Genomic DNA, 24,683 nt, shown 5'->3' on the forward strand with positions numbered 1-24,683 from the left:
ATGCTTTGAAGACATGTGTTGTTCCCTTAACCCACACACAAAGAACCTAAGCACAAGAAGTTGGCTATGAAGGACTGAGAGAATGTGGATGATTCCACATAACCCACCTCCTGACACAAAGTAGGCAGCCTCTTGGTGGTGAAGTAGTATTTTGTGTTTTAGTTGTTGGAGACCGTACGTAGATTCCCACCTTTGCTAAAGGAATGAAAATGCCCACCTTCAAGGGTCTTATAGTAGGTTTTTGAGTTGGGAAAGTAGCGTTCGGGTGATTATCTCCATCTTATAAAAGTCAGATTATGTCAGTTTCCACCTCTGAAACATACAATGCTTCCCCTTCACCTGCAGATTAAAGCCCAGTGCTTGGAAGAGCATTCGAGGGTCTCTTGTACCTGCATCCAAACTACCATCCCAGGCTTCCTGCTCTCTTGTCCCTCTGAAATCACCTGCCCCGGCCATAGATGGCCAGTCCCCACCACACACATACGGCATTGTCCTTCATCCCCACCTGCTTGTGCCAGCCAAACCCAGGACACGTTCCTCCTTGTAGCTCCTTCTGTTTGAATCATATTCCTCCTTTAAAAGTCAGCTCAAATCACCACTATTCTGTGCCCTTCTCAGTACTAATCATTCTTTCCCTCTTGTGGCCACAAACAGCCTGTTATCTCTATACTTCGCTCAGGAGATGCTTGGTGTGGGCAGTCAGGCATGTTGGCAGAGATCTGGTAGAAAATTCTGAACTTTCCACCCGTTAGCTCTATCTGACATCAGGCATGTCCGAGTCTTGGTCTTTCATGTTATAAAACATGAATAAAAATAACTCAGAATTGTAGCTCATTTATTAAATCAACAAGTGTTTATTGCATGCCTACTATGTGCAGTGTGGATTAATTTAGAAAACATGATTCTAAATTGTGTTTTGTATCTTAGCTGTTTCAGACGAGAAACCCTTGAGGGTAGAAACCAGCCAAATGGCCCTTGGATCCTTTGCAAGGTCCTCTTTGTGTCTTCTGTGGCAGGGCTTACACAGTACATGCTCAGTTCATGCTCAACCATGGCACGACCTAGAGAGAACAAGGCTCTCAGAGGTTGCACACAGTGGGCCGGGGTGAGAGCCTGCGGGGCCTCAGTTTCCCCAGCCTCAGTAACAGACATAGCTCCCTTGCTGCCAGATCCTCCGACCCGCTCATCTCAGTTGCCAAATGAAAAAGGCAGGGAGAGAAAGCTATAGAGAAAGAGCATGGGTTTCCATTGGATAAACAAAATGCTTGGGAGAGCGGAAGATAGATAGATTATTGTTAATTATCTGACGCCTTTATTTATGTAGTGTCTATAATAATAATAATAATAAAAACTCTCTGAAGTATTTGCAGCCCGTTGGAGGCTGAGGAAATAATCACCTGCTTAGAAATCCAGGAGGAAATTAAGGGACGTGAGACAGTTTTGTCGCTGGCTTCTTTTTGTCTATCTTTTACTAGAGCAACACGGCAAGCTGACAGGAGCCGAGTCCTCTGGACTGAAGAGGAACAAAGAAGTGTTTTCGTCCCGCTTTTCCCTGGTCTACCTTGAGGGGCAGGAAATAAAGCTCGCTGTCTAGTGAATGCAGCCGCAGGTCCAGCCTGTGGACTCCATCCTACAGACCCAGGATGGAGGGACGTTCTGACCTGGTACCCAGGGCCTTGTAGGGTAGGGGGGCCAGTGGGGCTTCTCTTGGAGCCTGGAGAGCAACCACCTGTACTCCTTCTCCTTTCCTGAGATTTCTCAACCCTCCGTCCTCCCACTTTCCCGTGCTCCCCGACTCTCGCCTCAGTTCCCCCTCCCTGCTGCCTGGGGCAAAAGTTGGGAGGCCCCAAGAAACAGCAGGGAACAGTGACCCCTGGTGGTAGGCGCTGGTATGAGCCCCGCCAAAGGCACCCAAAGGGAAAGGTCTGTGAGGAGGAAGGGCCCAACCACAGGCTCCGCCCTCAGAGTCAACCCTCCGAGGATACTTCACTTGGTTTGAAGTCTTAGGTCAGTGAGGCAGATAAGCCCTGAGATTTTTTTTTTTCTTTTTCTTTCTTTTTTTGTAGTGATAGATAAATTAGGGTTTTGAAAATGACATAGACTTTGGAGAGAAGATCCTGAAGCAGCCCCAAACAAAACTGTGGTGGAAAATGAGACTTCTCTTTAGTTCTCCAAAAATGCCCCCACTTCTCCGTTCTGAACCATCCTGGTTTCTGTTGTCCCCCTGTTAATCTTTCATCGGGCACCCCTATTCGCTTCTGTCATGGAAGAACTGTAGCTAATGGAAACCCATATTGAGCCTATATAATTGCGTCACCTGGATCCAAGAGTTTGCCTAAACTTGCCATTTTGTTGAGGGTACCTAGAGAGACGGGCAACCCCTTCTAGGCCAGCGCCTCTCCCTTGACCCCTCTCTAAAGGTCAGCTTCCCCTCCCTCATCAGAATATTTTTATCTTAAAAGATGCTTAACCCAAAGAAAAGTTTCTCAACTGCTGGAATTCGGAGATGATAGTGACTGTGGAGAAGATGTCTTCCGTGTGTTCCTCAAAGGGACTCCCTATGCATTTGTAAGTTTGTGTAGGTTAAGGCATGGAGCCTCTTTAAGCTGCCGGGCTAGGAAATGGGAGAATGTTCTCATTTCTCAACTGAGCAACCTGAAGGGAAGTGGGAAAATGTGACCTGTGTTCTTCCCTTTCACCACTGACTTGCCAAGCTGTATTCTGTAATCCACGAACCGTGCCAGACCTGACCTCAGAAGGTGAGAGGGCCAACCTGGCACCGTGGCCTAAAATCTGGCTCTGGAAAATGTCACTGTGTCACGATTTCACAGTCTACCTCTAGCATGGTGGTGACCAAAGGCGAGTCCTTAGCAACCACCTTCTACCCAAGCACCGGTCCTGAATTTCCAAAAGCAACCCGGCACAGTCAGCACATCTCACTGGCCATGCCGCCATCACCTCACACTCAACAGATCTCAGACTCACTCTGTCTTTCTACCCACACCAGTCCTCCGACCCGACTTGCCCTTGGTCCTACCGTTCCCTTGGTCATCCAGGTGTGACCACTGAGAGTTGGCACCAATCTTCAAGCTCTATCACCTTCTACCTCCATTCTTCTCCTCGATTCCCATTGCCTGGAGGCTAGACCTCAGTGACCGTCACTATCTTTTACTGTCACTCCATTTCTGGTCTCTCCCATTCACACCATCCAGTACAAAAGCCATGTTCCAGGAACATGCAGTTTCCTACAGCAAAAAGGCTTATAAAGGGGAATTATTTCCATATGGTCCCAGACTGCTACCATTCAGCACATTTTATCCCTTTACATACCCTCAAAATACATTAAATAATGCTGCAAAGAATTTCATAAATAAGACTTTGGGTAACCATTATTAGCTTAATATTGACTCTGGGCTTGAAGAAAAATGATGGGAACATAAGGGCATGTTCCTGGGGTGGAGCGTGGTAGGCAGAGGGGAAGGTCAGCCTTCGAGGACCATCCCTACCCACCTACAGGAGTCCAGCTGCAGAGAAGTGGGCTCCAGCTCCCGCCTCAGCCCATCAAGAAAGAATGAGTGTCACTCATCCTATGATGAATCTCAGTGTCAATAGGCACAGGAGACCGAGCCTCTCTCCCTTTCCCATGGCGTAACCATGGAACATGAGTTATGAGAGAAGTGTCTAGGAGTATCCTACGGACCTCCTGTGACAATAACTGAAAACTTCAGATTAGCACTGATGATGTGCCAGGTGGTGTGCTAAAGACCTTTCCCCCGGTAACTCATTCATTCTTCCTGTCAGCGAATGTGGTAGGTGCAGTTCTTCTGTGCATCTTACGAATGAGGACGCTAGGGGTTGGAGGAGTTGACTCATTGCCCAAGGAGTCTCGTAGCCAGCTTGTGGCAGAATGGGTTTGGAGCCCGTGTGCTTCATCACTACATTACATACTTTCTTGGCCAAGCCAGGAAAACAACATCCTGACAGAATAAGTGTTGGCCAAATGGAGAAAGGAAATTCTTCCTATTAATACGTTAATATGACATTAGTATATTATATCAACATATGGATTCTTTGTGTTAATTTTCCAACCAGTGACTTTCCTGCTCTGGGTTGCTTCCTGTCTGGCCTCGGTTTCCACATCTGAGCATGCGGAGAGACAGCTCCCAAGGGAGCAAGAACGGTGGCTGTGGGCTTTGCTCGGTGCCTCAGAGTTGTGAGATCAATAGTTTAATTGCTGTGAAACACGGGCCTTGGTGATGCTGTATAAATAATTGTAATAACTGTGGCTGGTGACAGAGAGGATGGTTTTCCAATATCTTATTTTAAAATGCATTTCTCTACAATTAACTCCACAAGCTTCTGGCAGAACGAGTATCCCATACAGGCACTGGGGTGGTTTTTGTGTGTGGGGGGGGGGGGTTTTGTGTGTGTGTGTGTGTTTTTTTTTTTCCTTCAAGACCCTTCAGCTCTGATACCTCATGCTTTTTCCAGACTCTCTCTCGCTGAGATCAGAGGTCACCCATCTGACTCGAGGAGAGTGTCTTTAGGCTCCTCCGCTGAGGGTGGGGGCGGCTTAAAGCAGGGTCTCTGTGGTTTTCCTAGGATGAAGGGTGGTCAAAAGACCCTTTGTGATAATCACAGCCAAACTCCCCGCTGGCCCTGGGGCCCCTCAGCTTTCTGCATCTGTGCATTCCAGCGCTGTCTGGTGATGTCATCCCCGGACAGGGACGCCCTTCTCCACTCCAGAATTCTAAGCCCGGGGAAGGCTGTTCCCCACAGTGTCTTTGGGAGCGGATTTTCTGACTGCAAACCATTCACATGCCTCACCCAGGCCTCATGAATTCCTGGGTTCTCATTTGAAATAGTTCCAAGTGTTTCTCTCTCAGAGTAGCTGCTATTAAAAAAAGAGAGAGAGAGAGAGAGAGAAAGAAAAAAAGTGAAATGTAGTAGAATGTGGGTAGTAGCTGCCAGGGGAGATGCGTGGGGAGAAAAAAGAGGACGAAATAAGTAACACTTGGTGATCTGTGAGACAGTACTGCGTGAAGTCCGCTCCTCAGAGAAGACCCCGAGATTTTTTTACTGGACAATAATGAACACCGTCACTGTGGCGCACAACCCTACCTGCCTTTTTGTCAGCCATGGCTGAGTAACAGTTTTGGTGCCGGCAAACTTCAGCTCCAGGATGGGCTCTCCTCACTGGCTTTGTGACCCTGGGTTAGATGGATAAGACATAGCCCTGCTCTCAGGACGCAGGAAATGAAGCTGGAGCCCAGCAGGAGGCATCAAGTCTATACTGGGACACAGTGGGGGCAGTTTTGGAGAGAGTGATGCCGAGCTGGGTCACCAGTAAACATTAAATGTATCCCACGCTTACTTCTGATCCTCATTTCAGCCATACCAAAAAAAAAAAAAAACCAGATAGCCCAGGAGCCAGCGCTACTTTGAAATTTTGGTATAGATCCCAAGTGAGCAAAACCTGAATCTCTCTGTGTTTCAGGACTTTGCAATCCACTGACATTTGAAAGGAACCCTTAGCCATTCAGCCAGGAGCCAGACGGTGTCACTCTGACCAAGGTCCTTCCGGAGGGGAGGGGGCCATGTGGTCTGTAGGGTGAGTGGCTGATGCCCCATCCTTGTTTGAGGAGTTGTGTTCACCTTCTGGGAAGCCAGCACCTTGGTGCTTTGCACTAAGTAAACATAGGCTGTTCTCAGCCTCACAAAAACACAGGTGTCCTTGGATGGCACCCCTCAAAAGGGCTGATGCCCCAGCAGCTTGATGAGGCTGCAGGGAAAGAACCCAGAGCAGAGCGCATCAGAGAGAGCAGATGTCGAGGTGATAAGCACTTGTCTGACGCTCCCTGGGTTATTTATTTGTCAAGGAAATTGCCAAACAGCGCCTAGAGGCTAAGCAACAGTCCCATGGCTTTACGCAGACAGCTCCGAACCGTCTGACAAGCGGGAACCATATAGGGCTGGCTGCTACGCTGCCCTTGGGGTTAGAAAGAGCCCCGATGGTCTTGTAAGGCCAGGACATCAAAGAGATGTACGCTTGGGAGAGTCTCTGAGGAGCTGGGACCCTTTTGATCTTTTTCCATTGTGATTAGAACTCTTGCATCTGTTTGTTAATTTACCAAACATCTAGTAAGCAACTCTGGGATTTCACAAAGCGGTGAAATCCTCGCTAGGGGTCTGTGCTGTGCTACATTAGCATCATGGACACATTGTCTCATCTTCACACTGACTGAGCACCACCACATACTAACTAGCCACAGCGGCAGTCATCCGTATTCACTACTTTCTATGTACCAGGCCCTTCCATAAGAGCGCTTCATAATCCGCCCGCTGACATCCTGCCAGCAACCTTGAGCTTGGAATTCTGAGTCCGATATTTCAGCTGAGGAAAATTAAATAAATCCTGAAGTTCTGCCTGAGGTCACATACGTTAATGAGAGGCAGAATCGGGACGCCAGCCCGGCGGGCTACACAGCCCCATGCCTAGTTAAGCACGATGCCACAGACCTGCCCCCAAGACGCTGACACTCATGCCTGAAATCAACACACTCGAAGCCTGGGGGCCAATCGGGCGGAGACACGAGGCAGCTTAAGGGGCAGCACGGGCACCTCGGGTGACAAGACACGAGGCAGTCGGGGGGGGGGCAGGTATTATGGAGAAAGCCTTTGGAGGAATGTCCTGCACCAGGTTCCAAGGGGCCGATGCACCTGGGGTGGCTGAAAGAAAGCAGGGAGGAAACTGGAGGGAGGAATGGGGTGAGGGAAGTGGTGTGAACAGGAGTGTGGGCGGGCTGGCCCCATTCCTGGAGGGAAGAGGAAGGCACCCCGCCTGACAGGAGGGGGCAAGGATGTGTGGAGGGGGAGAGGGGAATCCTGCCGTGACACCTGCTTTGGGTGGGCAGTGTCAGGTGGTTTCTGGGCAGTGAGAGGATGACATGGGTGTTCCTGGAGTCAGGGAGGGACTGAGGGGAGGCCTGGGGGGCAAAGACTTGGGCTCTGCTCTAGGGTGCTGATGACAGAATGTAGATGATGATGTAGCTAGGAGGTGTGAAGGGTGGGGGGCTGCCTCTGAGCTGGGAGAAAACTGGACAAAGCCTATTCCCTTCATGCCCTCAACTTGATTCTTGAGTCTCTACTCTGTGCTGAGCCCTGTGCTAGAAGCTTCCATCCTCTGAACTAGGACCCAGCTGGCTAGGACTCCTGAAGATCCTGAAGACCCTGCCACAGCTCATGCAAGAGTCCATCCATCTCCAGTCTTTGCTCTACTTCCATTCTCCCTGGGTGCTCCAGCTGGACAGGGGTTTCTCCTTGTTCTGCTACAGCTGCATTAAGCACCTGCTGGATCCCTCTCCGGAGGAGCTAGGGTTCCAGCAGGAGAAAATTGCTGACCGCACATCAGCCCCTTGCTGTCATGACGTACCTTGTTCATTAACCCCTTTGTGACTGCAACAGTTGGAGGAGGTAGAAGAGAGGAGATAGCCCCTCCCCATTTGGCAGGGGGTACATGGAGCCCAGAGATTGTGTGGGAGGACAGGGAAAAGAGTGACTCGTGTGAGTCATAGAAGAGGCAGGAGGGGCATGTGGATGAAGAATCAGGACTACTGACTGATTCTGGGTCTGAGACTGTGTCCCTGACACCATGTAAGGCATTGCTTCATCTCCAGGAAACTGTCCTTGCCTCCCAGCATCCTGCCAGTTCTATCTGCCTCCTGCCCTTGGCCGGTCCTCAGAGATGCCTCTCCTCTCTGTGGTACTCCACTTCCTCACCTGTGGCTTGCCCAGACCATAGGTATGAAGCTGCTCTCTTCTTTCTCCATAAAGTCACTGCTTTTCTGAATCACACCCAAGCTGAGCCAGCTTCGGGGCAGCCGTGTGAAAATGTCTGCATCCATGTTGGTGGAATGCCCATCTGAACATTCCATCTGTGGGCACAGACACTTCTCTACCGAGGTCCCTGCCCTCTGTCCAGCAATGCCCCCTTTCTCATCTGCTTCAGGTGGCCCAGAGTAGAGTCGTGGGTCCCCTTCTCTTTCCAACCCCTCGCTGACCTCGTCAGATGCTGGGAGCCCAATCTGTGGCCACATCTTCTAATCTTTCTATGGCACACACGACTGCTGCTCCCACTGGGGATGAGTGGGAATCATGGCGATCAATTCATTTGAATTGCCTCCCTAGCAATCATTGCTAACATTTATGGCAACTTCACCGTTACCCTTTATCGGTACAAAGTATTCGACATGCTTGGAACATGATCAGACTCCCACCTTAAGAACAACAATTTCTGGGGCGCCTGGGTGGCTCAGTCATTAAACGTCTGCCTTCGTCTCGGGTCATGGTCCCAGGGTCCTGGGATCGAGCCCCACATTGGGCTCCCTGCTCCGCGGGAAGCCTGCTTCTCCCTCTCCCGCTCCCCCTGCTTGTGTTCCTGCTCCCGCTGTGTCTCTCTGTCAAATAAATAAAGTTAAAAAAAAAAGAAGAAGAACAATGTCTGTTTGACATCTGAGGAAAGTGATACTAAGTTTGGCAGATTATCTACGGCCACAGAGGTCCTGAGTGGCAAAGGTGGGGTTCCCACCATCTGCTCCTGGGCTTCCCTCCCCAGGCTCTTGGGCCTGTACACTGTGTCTCAGGAGCCAGAGGACTCTGGTCTTTTGTAACGTGGATGAGCGCGGTCCGTCTGCCAAGCACCAGAACGAGCTGATACGTGTAAAGCACATGGCGCAGCTCGTGGCAGACGGTGAATCAACTATTCATCTCTGCTTGGTTTTCTAGGAGTGGATGCAGTCTGTCCAGGCTCCCTTGTGGCCAGAGGCCCGTGGGAAGTGGCAGCGAGGCTTTGGGGGTGCAGGCTACTCAAATACGTGGTGGCTCTGGGGGTCACAATCCGGCTGCCCCACCAAGGTTTCCAGCCTGTACCTTGTATATGCTGTGCCTACCCCTGAGTCTCTTTGCAAGGGTGCAGCAAGAAAGGCTGATTTTAAATATTTGCACTCGAGATATGCTGGTTTGAACCTTCTTCTGGCCCTTCCTTCATGTCAATCATATTGACTTCCCTTTTTATTTCTTCAACATCTTTCTCTCCTCAAGTTTATCTTTTTCTTTGGGTCGGCACCCAAACAGGTGGGGAAGAGAGGGAGGCCATTGTTCCCGATTCCTCCAAGTGGGGCAGCGCAAGGTGCGATGTCATAATGGCAACCTAGAAGTCATCGTTCACTTTCGTGGGTGTGTAGCGAGAGACCCAAAGGGACCCATTTTCCCAACAGTGTTTGGTAACACAGTGTGGGATCTGCGCACACACGGGGCTTGTCTAATTAATTACTGTTTACACTCTTGCCATTCCCTTCAAATCCTTTTCCTCCTGGCTGGAATCAGGAAATCAAAACAAAGCGCCCTCATTGTGCTATTCTGGGGCAGCCTAAGCAGTGTGAGCACAGAAGCAGGGTCTGAGCCCACATCCCAAGCCCTGGGAATCGAAGCCGGGAGGAGGGGCTGCGGCATGTCATCGAGTCCACTATGGTGAGACTGGGGTCTGGGCTGGACAGTCGCAGCACCTCTCCTGCTGCTGAATTTCCCAGGGAGAGCACCCCCTAACAGTTTGGGTTCCTTGCTGTGCAATAAGGGAGCTCTGCTCTCGGGAGGACAAATTAAGATGTTGATGAGTAGTTTGAACATTTCCATCCATTCATTTGTTCAACCAGTGTTTATTGAGCACCTACTACGTGGCATGGCTCAAGGGTTTGGGGTGCATCAGTGAACACGAAAGATAAGGACGTCCACTCTTGTGGCATTTACATTCTAGCAGGGGAGCCCAACAATAGTGTAATAAATGGTGTAATAAATAAATCACATAGTATGCAAGAAACTGACAAGTGCCATAGAAGAAAGAAAAGTGGGACGGGGAAAGGAGATGGAAATGCCAGAGAGGCAGGGGGGCGATTTTAGAATGAAAGTGACATTCCCGGGGAGCCTCAAGTGACGTTACCTGTGAAGTTCTGTCTTCAGGTGTCCTCGGTTTGGGGCCAGAGGAATATTGACAGTAAGCGAGTGCCTGGGGCCCCAGGGAGCTGCCCGTGGCAGAGGATAGACTTGCAGCCCCTGAGTGTGGCCGGAACTTGGAGATCACCTTGTCCACCGTCCTACAAACCAGGCAACTCTTCCCCCAGGCATGTGGAGACATGGTAGGGGGTCCTTGGGGCCCTGGAGAGCTTGAACCCCACAACCGGCAAATCCCCACAATGCTCAGACCTGATACTGGTGTCCTCACTCACCGTTCCCAGTCCCTCCTCAGCCAGGCACCTGCCCCGACACTTTGTCACAGACTTCTTTTTTTTTTTTTTAAAGATTTTATTTACTTGACAGAGAGAGACAGAGCGAGAGAGGGAACACAAGCAGGGGGAGTGGGAGAGGGAGAAGCGGGCTTCCCGCCGAGCAGGGAGCCCGATGCGGGGCTCGATCCCAGGACCCCGGGATCATGACCTGAGCCGAAGGCAGACGCTTAACGACTGAGCCGCCCAGGCGCCCTGTCACAGACTTCTACAGGGAAAGTCCTAGAGGCCGTGTGGGGGCTGAGACGTGCCCTCATCTGCAGGGACAGAGAGCCTGTGTGTGAGCACGTGTGTGTGTTTGTGTCTGTGAGTGTGTGCATATGCATAACAGTTCCAACGATGGCAACTCAGGCCCTGAGTTAGCTTCTCAGGTCATTCATTTACTCATTCATTTATTCATTCATTCATTCATCACAGGAGTGCTTCTGATGGGCCTGATGCTGGCACTCGAGGGCGTGCTCCTTCCTTCCACCCGCTGTTTAGCCTGCGTGGCAAGATGCTGAGTGACAGTGACCAGGTTATGTCACTTAGAGTCTCGGGGGGCCAACTGAATAATCTGCATAAATAAGATCCAAAAGGTTCATTATTTTTCCTCCTGAGAGACACGGCGGCCCTAGAGTGACCCAGGAAAGCGGATCCTGGTCACTCATTTCCCACCGAGGGTCCTCCCTGCCGTTTCTGCCTCAGTGGGAGACGGATCAAGGCCAGGACAGAGAGCTAGGACCCCTACGAGAGCCAAAGTTGTGTGCTCAAGGCTCTTGAGAGGAGCAGAGCCTGAATCCTTCCCCTCCCTCCTTAGACCCCTCACCTGCCCCCTCTTGTCGGCACCCTGCCTGCCCCAGCACGGACTCCATCTTGCAAACTGCCTGGTCTGCATGTCCTTGCACAGGAGCCCCTTGAGATTCTGGGAACTTTGGAGACCTGCCTGAGAGGGAAACAGGCCTAACTCCGGCTCTGGCACTGCCTGAATGTGGGGCATCCGTCTCCACAAGCCCTGCCCTCGCACCCCGGCTCTGTGAAGGTGGCCTGGCCACGGGGCCACCCACGTCACCAGGTGGGTTTCCACTGGCCTCTGTGTTTGGGCTTAAGGGTCTAGATGGAGAATTCAGAGTGTCCCAGGGACATCTGTCCCAGGGTTTAATCGGCCCCCCACCACCTGCCCCCCCAGTTGCAACCCCATTGCCAGGCCTGCCAGACGAGAGCCCACCCTCTCCTTCTCGTGGCTGGGCCCAGCCCAGAAATCTGGCAGGGTAGACCTTGACCAAGAAGTCTGGTTTGGGGAGGATGTGAAAGGAAAGCTGAAAGGGGCGGGGGGGGGGGGGGGGGGGGGGGGGGGGATACCGGGGCTTGCCTGCATCTTTAAAGATGAATGGCACTGTTTGCTCATTAGGGAGATTATTCCAAGCAAGAAGGCAGCCAGAACAGTCTAGTGCAAGCATCTGCCTGCTACTGGGAGCCGATATTTATTGTTCAATCCTTCAATGGATGTAAATCAACAGCCCGGCCCAGATAATGTTCCAGTAAACAAACAAGCAGCTGCCAGGAGCTCCCCGGATGGCTGACCTTTGTGGAGGCCACCCTGCTGATGTTTTAATAGCGCTCTGCCTGGCAGCGCAGACACGCACCATGCCAGGGAGGAAGAGAGGTGGATGGCTTGGAGGGAAAGAGGGCCGCGCTGCCTAGGAATAGCCCGGGCTGCAGACCGAGCAGGAGCGGCAGGGTGCACCAGGTGGGGGATGCGTGCGCACCAGAGTGGGTGTGCCAGTGTGTGCCCCCGGGGGCACGCGCGCCTGTCCCGGGTAGCCCGCCTGCAGGGGAAGGCGCCGTGTGTGCTAGACACCATGACGGAGGTCCCTGTGTGGTCCAGGCAGGACTGAGGTCCGGTCATTTTGTCCTAGTGTGGTCTCACCCACTGTTGCCTCTCTCATCTTTACTGAAGTATATTTGACAAGTAAAAATTGTATATATTTAAAGTGTAGGATTTGATGTGATGTTGTGATATATATATATTATATATAATATATATATACATTGTGAAAACACCTACGACCAACCTTGTAGCCAATTTCAAGTATACACTATGATCATATTGCTGTATATTAGATCTTTAGAATTTATTTATCCTGTATAACTGAAACTTTGTACCCCTTGACCAACATCTCCCCATGCCCCCTTCCCCCCAGCCCCTGGTAACCTCCATTCTACTCTCTGCTTCTGCGTCTGACTATTTTAGATTCCACATAGGAGTAAGATCGTAAAATATTTGTCTACCTGTATCTGGCTTATTTCACTTAGCATGATGCCCTCCAGGTTCATCTATGGTGTTACAAATGGCAGGATTCCCTTCTTTTTTTTTTAAGATTAAATAATATTTCATTGTTTGTATGCATGTATGTATGTGTGTATTATATATATTATGTCTACACACTGTATCTATGTGATATATAAATCATGTTTTCTTTATTCAGTTGTCAACGGATGTTTAGATAGCTTGCATGTTTGGCTATTGTGAATAACTCACTGGTTGTTCAATATTGAAGCTCTTCCCCATGATTGGCAGTTAGCTGTGCCCCCAGAGCCCCGAGTGCCCACACCATCCAGGTCCTGCTTCGCCCGCAGCAGTCTTGCCTGGTGCAGCGGGGAGCCTCTGAGACTATGCCCCTGTAGTGTCTCTTCTGACCACTGGGTTCTCTCTCAGCTGTTCTTAAGTGTTCTCAACTGTCCCCCGGGGCACAGGGCGTTCCTGGCATGCAAGAGGTGTGCCCAGAGTGCCTGCAGCCTGAATGTGGAAAGAGAAGGCAGGGGTACATCAAACAAGCTTGCCGAGTGCTAGGCTAGAGCAGAACCCGGCCCGCACAACTGCGCATTGTAACTTGCTTGGACTGATGGGGACCACGCAGCTGGTTGGAGCTTACAGCTTGTGAGCTCCAGAAAAGCAAAGATAGTGGGACACAGGCATCATGCTATGAATTGAAGTTCCCAGGAGACACAAGGGTGTCAGCCAGGGAATGGAGTGAGTAAGATCTCAACCGAGGGCACCCCTAGAAGGATAGTTGGCCGCCAAATTATGAGCAAGGTCACTTGGAGAGCGCAGATCAGAACACAGGGATGACAGTGATCTAGAATTGTGCCATCCCATAAGACAACCACTGGCCACACGTGGCTATTAAACCCCTGAAACATGGCTGGTCCATATTAAGGGTTGCTGTAAGTATAAAATTCATACACATCAGGTTTCAAAGATTTAGTGTGAGGAAACGAATGTAAAATATCTCACAATTTCTTATACTGTATACATGCAAATGTAATAATACTTGGGGCACATTATGTTAAATAAAATAGATGATTAAAATGAATTGTAATTAATTAATCAATTTTACCTATTTCTTTTTTAATGTAACCGTTAGTGGAAAATGTTAAATTTCACATGTGGCCCACATTTGTGACAGGCATTATATTGCTGTTGTCTGGTGCTGGTTAGAAGAACATTCCATTGGGTCTTTGGTGAGACCCAAAGGGACACCACACCCGACCACAGAGAACACATTTACACTCAGTCTCCTCAGGACAGGGCTGTGTGAAGACAACCAAATTTCTCCCTCTGACACCCTTTTCTGTATTTTTACTCTCACCTCTCTTGGCCAATGTGGATATGTCTTTATAAAATCTGTTCTTACCACTAATTTTGCTACTCCGGGTCAATCTTCCTATGGACTTAAGAGATTTTGTCTCCGAATGTGGCGTTCGAATAAATCTGATATTACCCACTATGTGTTTTATCAGTCAGACTCTCAGAGTTAGAGGTGCCGTGTTGGTAGCTCATATGGCTCACGTGCTCCCTCAAGCCTCACTTTGGGGCTGGGCTGATAGTTCCTGGTTACACCCCAGTCAGTGGCCAGATCTCCTGGGAAGAGGGAACAGAGGCCTATGAACATCCTCAGTTGTAGCACTTGCCACGTGGCCTTATTTGTGAAGTATCTGAGCCCTTCAGGAGACAGGCTTCCTTGGAGGGTAGGGCAAAGACCCACCTTTCTCCTCCAGAAGCTAGCTCTGAGCCTAGAATACCGTGACATTCCATGAATGCCCTATAGACAGTGAATGAATGTGGAGGTTCCCTCTTTCAGGGGACATGTGGGGTCAGGATGTGATAGCGCTCTGTTTAGAACAGCATCTTCTAAACACCCAAATTTACATTAGCAGCTTCTTTACATTTTCTATCTTAAAAAAAAAAAAATCGACTTCTGTTTCCATCCTTTCTCACTGCTTAGGTGATCTACAAGTATCATCTGCGTTGTGTAAAATAATAAATCTTGTTTGTCCTGGTATGTACAATAATAAATCTCGTTTGTTCTTACTGTCACCTCACCAGCTTCGGGGTGGCCCCTGTGTTGGCAACTGACCCACCCACTGGCCGACACGTCTCCTTTGATCTCAACTATGCCTTTATGGCCTGAGGCATCTTTCCTAGGCTGTTCTCCAGGTGCAGGCATCTGGATTATGTTTCTACCTTATCAGGGGTGGACTGAACATGATATTCTGTATTCAAGTGAACTTGGCCAGGAGAATGGCTTCTGTTTGTCTGTTTTCCCCTGAAATCCCATTTGAATGCTGCTTGACATGTTGCTGGCCATTCGGGCTACTGTGGAGTATGGGGAACAGTGAGTGATGACCTGAGCAGTCCTTTCTTGGTCCTGCCTCTCACTTTGAGTAATTCTTTGGTCTCACCTTGATCAGCTCAGGGTCCATGGTCCCACTGGTAGAATGTGGCTGGTTTTTCCCACAGGGAGTTGACCATTTATGTAGTAACTACTCATTTTTCCCCATCTTTATTAAGGCATAAGTGACAAATAAAAATTGTATATATTTAAGGTATACAACTTGATATATGTATGTCTTGTGACATAATTGGCACAGTCAAGCTAATTAGCATATCCATCACTTCACATAGTTACCATTTTCCTTGTGGGTGTGATGAGAACACTTAAGATCTACCTTCTTAGCAAATTTCAAATACACAAATCAGTACTATTAACTCTAGTCACATTGCCGTATGTTAGATTTTTCAGAACTTATTCGTCTTGTGACTGAAAGTTTGTGCCACTTGACCAACATCTCCCCATTTCCCCCAACCCTCAGCCCCTGGTAACCACCATTCTAGTCTTTGCTTCTAGGAGTCTGACTATTTTATTTTTTTTTTTTTTTAAAGATTTTATTTATTTATTTGACAGAGAGAGACATAGCGAGAGAGGGAACACAAGCAGGGGGAGAAGGAGGGGAGAAGCAGGCTTCCCCGTGGAGCAGGGAGCCCGATGTGGGGCTCGATCCCAGGACCCTGGGATCACGACCTGAGCCGAAGGCAGACGCTTAACGACTGAGCCACCCAGGCGCCCTAGGAGTCTGACTATTTTAGATTCCACATATAAGTGAGATCATGCAATATTTGTCTTTCTATGTCTGGCTTATTTCACATAGCATAATTTTCTCCAGGTTCATCCATGTTGTCGTAAATGGCAGGATTTCTTTCTTTTTTAAGGCTTTATTTTCTATATATATACACATATTATATATTTATAAAATATATACATATGTATGTTTTGTATATATACATATGTAATATATATGTGTGTATATATATATATATGCATATATGTGTGTGTGTGTGTGTGTGTGTGTGTGTATTACCTTTTCCTTCTCCTTTCACCCATCAATGGATATTTAGATTCTTTCCAGATCTTGGCTATTATAAATAATACTACAATGAGCATGGGATGCATTTATCTCTTTGAGATACTGATTTTGTTTCTTTTGGATAAATACCCAGGAGTAGGACTGCTGGATCATAAAGTAGGTCTATTTTTAATTTTTGAGGACCTTCCATACTGTTTTCCATAGTGACTGTACCAATTTACATTTTCACCAACAGTGTGCAAGAGTTCCTTTTCCTCACACCCCTGCCAACACCTGTCAGTAACTACTTAGCACCGGCCACGTCCTGGGTGCTGTGCTGGACAGTGGAGCTGCAAGGCTGAGTCTCTGTTCCCATGAGATGCGAAGCAGTCCCAGCTTTTTTGCCCATATGCAGCTCCCCTCCCCAGTGCTCACTGAGGATGCATCATCCTTCTTAGTTCATCTCCATCACTGGCCTTCTTGCTGTCCCAAAGAGCTCAGAATCGTCTGCATATTTTCTTGCTCCCTCCTCCAAACCACTTATACAAAATATTAAATAAAACAAGTCATAACACCAGTGCTTGGGAAATGCCCCCAGCCCCACTCCTCCATGCAGAAACGTGTCTTTTTCTGTCTCTAAGTCGGTTCTCTCTCCATGGTCAAACTGCCCAAAGTCCCACAGAGACTCATTATTTTTAAATGCCTTTTCGTGTGGAACCTTGTCAAAGGCTTTTGGAAAATCTAAATCGCTAAGAGGCAAGCACTGAGCTAGGAATTGGGAGACCTGAGCTCTAGTCCTGACTGTCATTGGTTTATCACTGAGCTTTGGGCAAGGCACAGAACAGCCCCGACCTCGGTTTCTTCATTGGCAAAATGAGAATGATGATGCTAGTCATCAACATCGTAAAAATCTTACAACCATCCGATGAGGCGATGTTATTTAAGAATGCTGTGCAAGCAGCAAAGGAAACAGTCAACAAAACCAAAAGACAGCCGACAGAATGGGAGAAGATATTTGCAAATGACATATCAGATAAAGGGCTAGTATCCAAAATATATAAAGAACTTCTCAAACTCAACACCCAAAGAACAAATAATCCAATCAAGAAATGGGCAGAAGACATTTTCAGACATTTCTGCAAAGAAGACATCCAAATGGCCAACAGACACATGAAAAAGTGCTGAACATCACTCTGCATCAGGGAAATAGAAGTCAAAACCTCAATGAGATACCACCTCACACCAGTCAGAATGGCTAAAATCTACAAGTCAGGAAACGACAGATGTTGGCGGGGATGCGGAGAAAGGGGAACCCTCCTACACTGTTGGTGGAATGCAAGCTGGTGCAGCCACTCTGGAAAACAGTAAGGAGGTTCCTCAAAAAGTTGAAAATAGAGCTACCGTACAACCCAGCAATTGCACCACTGGGGTTTTACCCCAAAGATACAAATGTAGGGATCCGAAGGGGCACATGCATCCCAATGTTTATAGCAGCAATGTCCATAATAGCCAAACTATGGAAAGAGCCATCAACAGATGAATGGATAAAGAAGATGTAGTGTATGTATATATATATACAGTAGAATATTATGCAGCCATCAAAAGAATGAAATCTTGCCATTTGCAACAACATGGATAGAACTAGAGGGTGTTATGCTAAGCGAAATAAGTCAATCAGAGAAAGACAATTATCATATGATCTCACTGATATGAGGAATTTGAGAAACAAGACAGAGGATCATAGGGGAAGGGAGGGAAAAATGAAACAAGACGAAACCAGAGAGGGAGACAAACCATAAGAGACTCTTAATCTCGGGAAACAAACTGAGGGTTGCTGGAGTCGTGGGGGGGTGGGAGGGATGGGGTGGCTGGGTGATGGGCATTGGGGAGGGTATGCGCTATGGTGAGTGCTGTGAATTGTGTAAGACTGATGAATCACAGACCTGTACCCCTGAAACAAATAATACATTATATGTTAATAAAAAAAAAAAAAAGAATGCTGTGCAAGGTAACAAACAAAAACATAAGGGATCATTATCTGAAAATTTACACCAGCATCGTCTTCATTCATATGCATGATTCCCTCCCACAAGAAATGTAGTAAGGCACAGACGCGGTTCCTCCCACACTCCTAGGGTGACGTTTGCTTAACGTCAACTACTTGCACTTCTTGAAGGGATGCAGGTTTATACAACCAAAAGAACCTGGTTCAACATGTGCTGGTTAGTATGTAAACACACGGAGGCACGGACAGAATCAGTCCAATCTTGGTAAGGATCAAGGCCATGCCATTCGCTAGATCTGTGACCATGAGCAAGTTACTAAGCCTCACCTGTACATGGGAAAATATTGATGCTTACTTGGCAGAGTTAGGTGGTTTACATGAGAAGTTAGTACGTGTAGACTGCCTGCAGGAGACCTGACACCCAGTAGCCGCTCAGTTATTGGCAGTTCTCGTTGCTATCGCTTACGTGAGGCCAAAGGAGCCAGCAGCTGGACCGTCCTACCTAAATTTTATGATTGTCCGTCATTCAGCCAATCCTACCACAAGCTCCTTTTATCCAAGATCTGTGTGAGATTCTTTCAGCAGGTGGGTGAATGGATGCTTTCCTTTCTGTTTTCTGAAATAAGTCGTGGACTGGGGAGAGGTATGGGGAGAGGGAACCCTGCCGGCCTTTCCAGTGACTGATTTCCCATCCAGGCAGAGAGTGGAAGGGGGTACCATAACCCTATCCCGCCTCCCTGGGGAAGGCCCATGAAAATGTGCCCCAGGTGCTCCCTGGTCCATCCCTCTGTCCCCGCCCCCCGCTTACCTGGTTTCCTCTGATGTCCACCGACATCCAGCACATCACCTTGTGCTAAAGAGCAGGAGCTGGGGCCCAATGATAAAGAAGATTGATCAGACACTGAATCCAATTTCCCTTGGGGATCAGACCCAGGCACTGCATGGGGCACATATCCACCACCTGCCGGCAGCCTGAGGGGGCTGGAGACCAGCCAGCATGTTCAGTATCACTCTTGTCACTCGTGTGTTGCTGCTCCAGAGGTGACTTACAGCTGGGGATGAAGCCTGCCTGGGCTGGGGGCCAAGGCCATCGCCACAGGGTCAGACTTGGGTGGTAATCCCAATTGGTTTTGCATGAACTCTCATTTCATTCAGATGAAGGAAGGCCCTGGCCAGGATGGACATCTGGGGGTGTGGGGGTGGGCACAGAAACAGGAGGGCTATTGGATTCTGAGGCATTTTGCTTTTCAGAGCTAAAAGTATTCTCTTTCTATTCCTCTATCAGTTTTTGTTTGTTTGTTTGTTTTAATGAGCTTCATGAGAAATCAGCAAAAAGGACTTTCAGCTGCATTCATTTATTTCTTCATTTTTAAAATAAATATGTGTCAAGCTCGAGTATTTCAGCATCAAAATCAGGAATGACTGGCAAAAGCCTCTGGCATCGTATAGACCAGAGACAGATGCTGACCTCAGCCCCCTGCCTTTATTTAGGTGGCACGCCCCAGCGAATGAACATGAAACCCACCAAGGAACAAGATCTCATGTAATGGGGTGGCAGGAAAAGCGTGGACTTCAGAGTCGAACTGGATTCTAATTCTGTCCCCAGATTTTATAGCTCAGGCTAATTGTTTAGTGCACCTCTGTCTCATTGTCCTCATCGTTTGTATCTGTATAGCAGTTAGGACTTTTGATGTTGCAGAAAAGCCTTTTTATTCTTTTAGCAATAAGGAAATAACATGAGTAACTAGAAAGTCCTGACAGAGGGCAGGCTTTGGTGTCATTTTGCTTCAGTGACTCAGGGACATCACCAAAGACCAATTTTTTCCCATCTCTACCTAAACCTTTCCTGGCTTCAGCTCCCCTCTTTATGACAAAAGGGCTGCCCATAGCTCTTGGAACCGGCTGTTTCTTTGATGTGTTGAGGGTGAGGAGAAATTCTCTCTTCCTGATCACAAAACACTGTCTGTCCCTGCTTTGCTCTGAGTGCATATGTTGATTGGCTTGGGCCTGTTTTCTTCAATCACTGTGGCAACAGAATGAGATTAAACTGATTTGCTCGTGCCCATCAGGGAGCACCCCCTGCCCCTGGGGAAGCAGGGGGTGCGTCCAGTCTTGCCCCTAGGTGAGAGAGGGTGGAATGGATGATGGAGAGGCCATGGAAGTCAGGACAAATGACCACTAAGCCCAAAGGATTGAGAGGATTACACCAATAAGGAATTGCGTGCAAAACCATTTCTTAGTGCCTGACGTCTAGGGAGGGCTTAAAAATTGTGCTTAAGAGGAAAATAAACAAATAGAGCCTGGAACAGACCTAAAAGCAAGCACATAAACCACAAAATAAACTAGTGTCAGAGTTCAGTGAATTCAACAGAAACGAGGGGCAGCAGACTTTCAGATGAATTGATGTCATCAGTTGGCATTAATGTGGTGTCCCTTCTGTAATTTATTTGCTCTGAATAACTTCTCTTCTCCTTGAGCTCATGAGAAGTTAAAACTTAAATATTAAAAATTAAAAGTAAGAGTCCATAATGGGACTATATGGAATATAATTTTTTTCTTTAGTTTTGTTACTGAAATCTCTAAAATTACATGGTGGGTACCTTACAGAGTCTTATACAAATGGCATCTAATCAAGTTTGGTGATCCCCTAGCTATTGCCTCTCCCTGTCTCCCTCCAGATGTTTAGTCCCAACTTAGGTGGGTGGTATTATTAGTACTGGGCAGCGATTGTGTTGAATTTATGAGCCCAGACTTGTAATGACTCTGATTCTAGAGACCTGGGCCAGCACCCTGGGTCAGATGAGCACCACGTGGCATTGAGAAGCCCCCGTCTTTCTAGATTTGTCCTCCACTCTGGGGGGTGTGGGCAAAAGTCTCTCCTGGTTGTCTCCACATTGTCCAAACAGTTCTAGGAAGGCCTGAGAATGGCCCAGGGGTGATCTACTATGCTAAGTGTTCTCGGAAGTTTGGAGATGACTCATGCCCAATGTGCATTTTCCTGGAATGTTCATATCCCCTTCCCTGGGGACATAAATAGAACCTCTAGGAGGTCTCAAGACCTACATCTACTCCTAAGCCTGAAGCAGAAGCCCATAGTTAATGGCCAGAATGAGCCCACTCAGTGTGAAACTTCCGAGGTTGGCTCCTTGCCTGATTCCCCTCAAAGGTGTGGCAATGATAACTGGGTAGCCATTTCAAAGAATCAGCCTGCATCCTCACACCCGCTTATTTTCTGAGAACAAATCTAGCAAATAATATTGCCTTTCTGGGGTGCCTGGGTGGCTCAGTTGGTTAAGCGACTGCCTTCGGCTCAGGTCATGATCCTGGAGTCCAGGATTGAGTCCCGCATCGGGCTCCCTGCTCAGCGGGGGGTCTGCTTCTCCCTCTGACCCTCTTCCCTCTCGTGCTGTCTCTCATTCTCTCTCTCAAATAAATAAATAAAACCTTAAAAAAAAAATATTGCCTTTCTGTTACATGATGATACTCTGATCTGAGGCAGCTTCAGTTACCCACTGTTCACCCAATCCCCAGCCCCCGCTCCCCAATACCAGCCCCATCCTCTTCTCCAAAGATGTCCAAGCCAGGCCTCGAAGACTTAAGCCTGAGGCAGAGGGAACCAGAGAGGATAAGGCCAGGTGCTTTGTGGGGCCCGGTTTGGTCTCCTGCCTTCCCTTCTCTTTGCCTTTCCCAGCAGGAGGCCCATGGCGGTGGGCTTCTATTCAGGGCCTGGCCTCGGCATCTCAGAGGCAAAGCTCACTGCCTCTCCCTTAGCTCTTGGGAGGGTCTCTGGGCTGAAGCTGGACTGCGGGCAATATAGGATCTGAACGCATACCATCTCTCCTCTCTCTCTTCTCCACAGATCCGGGTGGATGGGCCCAGGGGCAATGCCCTCCAGTATGAGACGGTGCAGGTGGTAGAGCCCGGCCCAGTCCTCCGGGATATGGCCTTCTCCAAGGACCACGAGCAACTCTACATCATGTCAGAAAGGCAGGTAAGGCTCTTGGGCTCTGTTAGACATCTGTCTTGCAGCTAAGTACTAGCCTGTGGCTCAGTAGAAACCTACAGGAGGCCAGCTGCAAAGAAGCCAATTGATTTATTTGGCTCGGTGTGTATCTTTTTGGTTATGCTGCCTGGGGACTGAGGCTGAGTGCGCTGAAACAGGGAATAAAATATCAAAACATCTGGGAGTCTAGAACAAACCCACTAACTTCAAAGTGATGGGTGAATATAGATTCAGAGCCAACATTTACTGTCTTTTGAAGAAACATGGTACAAATGCCCGAGTTGTTTGTCCGGATTTCCCTACACAGAGTATAATCTCCTATCAAGGTCACCTTCTTGGACCCTGGAGGTCTATGGCGGGCAAGGATTTGTTGCCCAAATATCTTAGTTGAGGGAACATCATAGAATAGTCAAATGGATGGAGAGTCAAAAAACAGGGTCTCTGTTGTGTGAAGTAAGATGATACAGCGTGTGTTCTGAGCCTTTGTATGTACCTAGACCTCTAGCATGAAGTTCCAGCAAATTCCATGAGGCCAATCCAGGCAGAACAATAGGGTACAGGGATTACTGGTAACTGATACTGAGTAGGAAGTAGCAAAGTTGGGCTTGTTTCTGGAACTCAGCTGAGTACTAAGTAAGTTCTTCAGGGGTCCTTGGCTTCTACCAGGACTCATGTGCCTACAGCAGGTAAAGGTAGATACGTCATCTTGAAAATTCCATGTATTTAAGAGTATGTCTGGAGTGCCCGAGTTCACAGCCCCGTGTGTTCTACCCCCACAAGACACGCCCACCTCAGGAGTGGATCTGCACTGCCCTGCCTTGCCCCTCTCATCTCTGTGTGGGATGGGTCATTCCCAGGAGCTGTCCCTCCAGTCCATGAATATGTATGTGACAAAGGCAGCCGCCATGAGGGGCACATCCCATCTCTTATTCATCTTCATTAGCGAGGCCTGAACTCCCCAGAGGACCTTGCTGACAGAGTCTGGATTGTTCTGCCTGTCCCCTCTCTGCAGAGTGAAGGAGATGAATGCCACATTATGCCACCCACAAGGCTTGGGCATTATGCCTTGGCAGCCACAGCGGCTCCACCCTCCCCAAGAGCCCGATGACATCTTCTCTGGGTGAGGGACTCCCCACGCAGCCACACTGGGACCCATTGTGGTACCTTCACTGAGGCTGCCCTGGCTTGGGGATTGCCTGATGTGGGGCCGACAGAGGAACATTTGACCCCAGGAGCCAGGACAGGGTATGAGGCTGCTCCTTTGCTTTCATTCCTTGCTCTTTTTCAATGGAGCCCACACTCCCTGCCTACCTTTGAGGCCCTAGACACTGAGGAGAAGCAGCTTTCCTTAGACTCCTTTGGAGAAGACCCAATACCTCCACAAGGCATTACATATTTCAATTTCTTACCATACCTGAAAGCCAGGATCTCTCAACCTGGAACTTTCTCTAAGAACTTCCAACAATGGAAAATATAAGCTGTGTGGAGCCCCCTCTGGTAACTGATTTGGGATTCTGAGCTCCTTGTCCTTTGCATTCTGCTTGCCTGAGAGCCATCAGTGGGCAGTACCCACTCAGGCTTGGAGAATGAGGTACGCTGGGAGCTCTGGGTTGTTGGAAAAGAAAGGAAGGCAGGAACGGATGGGACCAGGGCATTCATCCATTCTGGGACTGCTCCTCACTGAGATGGAGGGCGGCCTGTCATCAAAATAAAATCCCAAGGCCCGTGACAGCTGGCCCAACACTGGTATCCAGTGGGTTTGCACATTTTTTGTGGGGAGAGGTGGTACAGCACAATGGTTAAGTGCCCAGGCTTTGGTGTCAGAATATCCGAGCATGAGTCTTAGCTCCACCATTTACTAAGTACGATCTCAGGTAAGTTCCTTAACCGCTTTAAGACTTAAGGTTCTCAACCGGTGCATGGAAGTAATAATAACATCCCATAGTGTCCCAAGGATCAAACGACATAGCACATGTAACAGGCACGAACCAAGCCTGGCACGGAGTAAGGGCTTGGTAAATGGAGTCTCTTATTCTTATGACATTGCAACAGGAGTGTCTGGACATTGGCCGTGTTTGAAGTCAGGCAGGTGGTGGCATCAAGATTCTGGGTGACTTTTCAGGTATGGAGCTTCGGAGTTCAGGTCAAGGCTGAGGTGAGCTGGGAGCAGGGATTTAGTCCCAGTGGAAAGCAGATCAAGACCCCACAGGCTGCTTTGTTGACTGAGCATACCAAGTAGAGCTGGGAGCAAGAGCAGCTTGGTAAACATACCAGGGAGATTCCTGCCTCTGTCCGCTGGTAGGTTGGTGTCAGCCATGCTGTGTCCGAGCACCTTGCAAGGCTGAGTCTACAGGTCAGTCTGTATGTGCTCAGCGACGACGTCTGCTCTGCCTGGAGGACACTTCCCTTTCTCATCTGGCTAATTTTGCCTTGTCCTTCAAAACTGAGCTGTGCCGTCCCATTCTACAATGAGCGATGGCTGACCTCTGCTTAGATACCTCTTTGGTAGCTTTTCTCACCCCAGGCTGTCTTTCTCTCTTGCCAGACTGTCAGCAGCTTGAGGGCAGCCCTATGTCTTCTTTGTCTGTCTAAACCTCACCTAATGGGCCTTTGATAATTATTTGATGAATGAATGAATGAATTATTGATTGAATCCCCATTGTCATCACTG

At 48.6% G+C, this 24,683-nt stretch overlaps 1 protein-coding gene across 1 annotated transcript in view; it reads left to right on the forward strand.

The window, feature by feature from the left end:
- The window catches only part of PLXNA4 (plexin A4), a 418,730-nt gene that overhangs the window by 244,043 nt on the left and 150,004 nt on the right, over window positions 1-24,683 (forward strand). Inside the window, exon 4 of the mRNA XM_032401552.1 lies at window positions 21,869-22,000. Coding sequence (XP_032257443.1) covers window positions 21,869-22,000 — 132 coding nt within the window. The remainder of the gene's footprint in view (window positions 1-21,868; window positions 22,001-24,683) is intronic.

This window comes from Phoca vitulina, unplaced genomic scaffold (assembly GCF_004348235.1).
Source record: "Phoca vitulina isolate PV1807 unplaced genomic scaffold, GSC_HSeal_1.0 scaffold4, whole genome shotgun sequence".
NCBI classification, from domain to species: domain Eukaryota; kingdom Metazoa; phylum Chordata; class Mammalia; order Carnivora; family Phocidae; genus Phoca; species Phoca vitulina.